We start from the raw sequence: 3,412 nt of genomic DNA on the forward strand, positions 1-3,412 counted from the left end.
CCTGGTTGCCCCTTACTGGCCCCCCCTGCTGGCCTGGTCGCCCCACGCAGCCTGCTGTTCAGTCATTTGGTCGTCCCCCACTAGCCCCCTGCTGGCCTGGTCGCCCCATGCAGCCTGCTGTTTGGTCATTACTGTTACTGTGACAGTGTCCCGGACAATTTGTATATTCATCTATTATTAGTATAGATAGACTAGAGGCCTGATGCACAAAATTCATTCAAGGGGCTCAGCCCTCACAGCCACAGTGGCTTGCCTCAGCCCTCACAGCCCTGGCTTCGTCTGGAAGGTCGTCTGGAAGGACATCTGGAAGGTAGTCTGGCTGTCCGGTCTAATTAGCATATTACTCTTTTATTATTACAGATAGACTTCAAGAGTATCGGCTGCTGCCCTAACCGGTTTGGCTCAGTGGATAAAGCATCGGCCTGCGGACTCAAGGGTCCCAGGTTCGATTCCGGTCAAGGGCATGTACCTTGGTTGCGGGCACATCCCCAGTAGGGAGTGTGCAGGAGGCAGCTGATTGATGTTTCTCTCTCATCGATGTTTCTAACTCTCTCTCCCTCTCCCTTCCTCTCTGTAAAAAATCAATAAAAAATATTTTTTAAAAAAAGAGTATCAGCTGTTGCAGACTTTGGCCTTTTAAAACCAACTACTTGCGTGACTGTGAGTCTCTCTAATCATTATAGAGTTCTCTTTATTTAGGGTGAATAAAATGTTCAAGATTCTTCTGAGTAGTCTAAAGCAAGCCATAGGTTATTTTCCATATACTCTTTCCCTGCGGTATGATTATTGGGTCACATTCAACTCATATAGGCAGAAAATGACAAATTCTTTGAGAAAACAAGTTGCTAATTGAAATTTTTTACAAAGAGGAGGGTAAGTGGAAGAGAGGACAAGGAAGAAGTGGGGAGTAGATGGGGTGAACAAGTCATCCTGCCTTGAAATTGAATAATGGGACCAGAGGGTCAGGAGGGTTAGGTCATGTTTGTTCCACTTCTGGGGAAGGATAAGGGGTTTGCTTGTAAGAAAAACCTCACTGCCAGGACAGCTTTTCTCCCACTTTGGGACAAGCATGTTCTCTTCTAATGTGGTTCATAGGTTGCTATTACGTACTCTATGCTGGCCTTTTCTTGGTAGTACCTAATATATCTTGCTGGATTTGGTCTTTTTGGTCAAAGCTTCACAAACCCTGCTCTGTGGTAACCTGAACAAGCTGTTTCTCAGTTTCCCATCTACTGCCTGAGCCTCTGGGGCTGCATAGTATGTCTCAGTCTCAGGTGAGGCAGATGGGTCAGGGAAGGTCAGTCTAAAAGTCCTGGCTTTCACAAAATTCTGGATTGAGTACACGCATTTGTGAACCTGATTTCCTGTAATCACTGCCCTTTTCTCTCCACACCTTTTGAACTGCAGACTCTGGCTTGGTTGTCCCAAGTGTTTCCTATGAGCTACATAAAAAGCTGTTGTCTGTGGCTGAAAAGCATGGGTTGACTCTGGAGCGGAGACTGGAGATGACAGGCGTGTGCGCCAGTCAGATGGCACTGACTCTACTTGGAGGACCCAACAGGTAAATGCCTCTAGATTGGCGGGGGATGAGTGTGGGTTGATGCTGCTCTCTTGGGCCCCACCACAGAGCCTCACACAAGAGGCATTCATTAGATAGTTGCTGCTTGTCTAATAGGAATGCCTTTATGAAGTAACTTTCCTGAATGCTGGAGGTTTTTGTTTGTTTCTCTAATCCATCTCTTGTGAGTCCTCATTTTTCTCCCAGCAAGCCACACTTTGACTTTCTTTCCTGATAAGAGCTGGCTTTGAGAATGATGCTGACTACCAGAGGCCTGCCTTCTAAGAACCTTCAGAGATCCAGCCTTTGGCACTTGTCATTCAAAGGGGCTGGGGTACAAATCAATCCTGAGTTTCATACCTGAGAACTTCCAAAACCACCCTGACAGTTGGGTGAGAGAGCTGGAATTTGTTATCTTTGCACCTATCATTTTGGTTTATGTATCAGGAGCAGTGCTTAATTTTATTTGTGGACATTTACTGATAGAATGTACTAGCCTTGTGCTAGGACTAGGGATACAGAGAAGGAGAAAACACTGCTTCTGCCCTCTAGTAGCTTAATGGGGCCCCCAAAAAGTACTATGCTGTGGTAGAGGAAAAAGAAGATTCTCCAGCAAGCCACCTTTTTTCCTACTCCAGGAAGAAGCCAATCGCCCTTCCTAGAGCAGGGCATCCAAGCTGAGTCCTGCAGAGGAAGGGCATTTAACAGGGACAGCAGGAAGGGAGAAAAGTTGTCTAGATCTATGGAGTAGCATGTGCCAAGCGCAGAGAGAATTGAGAGACCATGGAAGGTGAGGGGGGCTGTAAGTCATTAAGTATGGCTGGAAAATAGGGCTTGGTGCGACTGAGCAGTAGGGAGCTGCTGAAGGGATTTTAGTAGGGATGTGACATGAATAGTCTTGGGTTTTACAAAGATGACTTTGGCTGAGTAGATTAAGTGGAGGCAAGACTGGAGACATTGAGACCAGTTAGCAAACTGTAACAGAAAACTGAGCCAGGGGCTAAATGATAGTGGCCTCAACCAGGGAAGTAGAGATCAGAGAAGGGGAGATAGGTGGAGGATTTTTTTTTTTTTTTTTTTTTTTTACGGATAAAATCAACAGGGCAGGGCCATTGAATGGATGTGGGAGGTGATGGAAAGTGGAGAGTCTGTAGTCACTGAACTTTAAGCTTTCCAACATGGATATCTTGTTGGATGGTGATACCATTCACTGTGATAGGGAATGTGAGAAGAGCAAGTTTGGAGGAGATGGTGGATCTTGTTTTGGATAGGTTAGGTTTGAGAGGCCTATGAAATAGCCAAACAGACTATTAGCAGTCTGGATCTGTGGTTTAAAAGACAACCTGAGCAAAAGATAGAGATCTGGAGGTCATCAGCTCATAAATGGTATAGAATAGATGAGGTCCTATAAGGAGAGTATAAAGAAAGGATGGGCTTAGGGTGGAATTCTGGGAAACATCAGCACTAAAGGCATAGTTAGGTGATGAGGAGCCTTCCAAAATGGCTGAAAGAGAGTTAAGGAAACTAAGAGGCTAGTGCTTCAGAACCCAAGAACTAGTGTTTGAAGAATAAAGGAATGGTCAACATTGGTACTGCTGAGATAGCAAGCAAAATTAGAGTTGAGAAGTGTCTGCTGGATTTGTGTCCTCAATAAAGAGGACAGTGGCAACCTTGTGGGAGAAAGGTGTCTAAAGTGAACCAATCTGGACGTGAGGTTTCCCCTTCTTGCTCTTCCACTCACCTTGTCCTATAGGTGTGTTTATTCCTCCTTGTCCTTGATTTAGGCTTGTTTCTCTATCGTGTTGGATTTCTGGCCTCTCCTGTGCAGCAAAGAAGCAACAGAGACCCTGTTCC

At 45.5% G+C, this 3,412-nt stretch overlaps 1 protein-coding gene across 4 annotated transcripts in view; it reads left to right on the plus strand.

Moving 5' to 3' along the window:
- The window catches only part of EDC3 (enhancer of mRNA decapping 3), a 115,880-nt gene that overhangs the window by 103,581 nt on the left and 8,887 nt on the right, over window positions 1–3,412 (plus strand). For all 4 annotated transcript variants that reach the window (XM_005882771.2, XM_005882774.2, XM_005882772.2 and 1 more), the window contains one exon: window positions 1,408–1,561. In XM_005882771.2, coding sequence (XP_005882833.1) covers window positions 1,408–1,561 — 154 coding nt within the window. The remainder of the gene's footprint in view (window positions 1–1,407; window positions 1,562–3,412) is intronic.

The sequence above is a fragment of the Myotis brandtii genome, unplaced genomic scaffold (assembly GCF_000412655.1).
Source record: "Myotis brandtii unplaced genomic scaffold, ASM41265v1 scaffold74, whole genome shotgun sequence".
Classification (NCBI taxonomy): domain Eukaryota; kingdom Metazoa; phylum Chordata; class Mammalia; order Chiroptera; family Vespertilionidae; genus Myotis; species Myotis brandtii.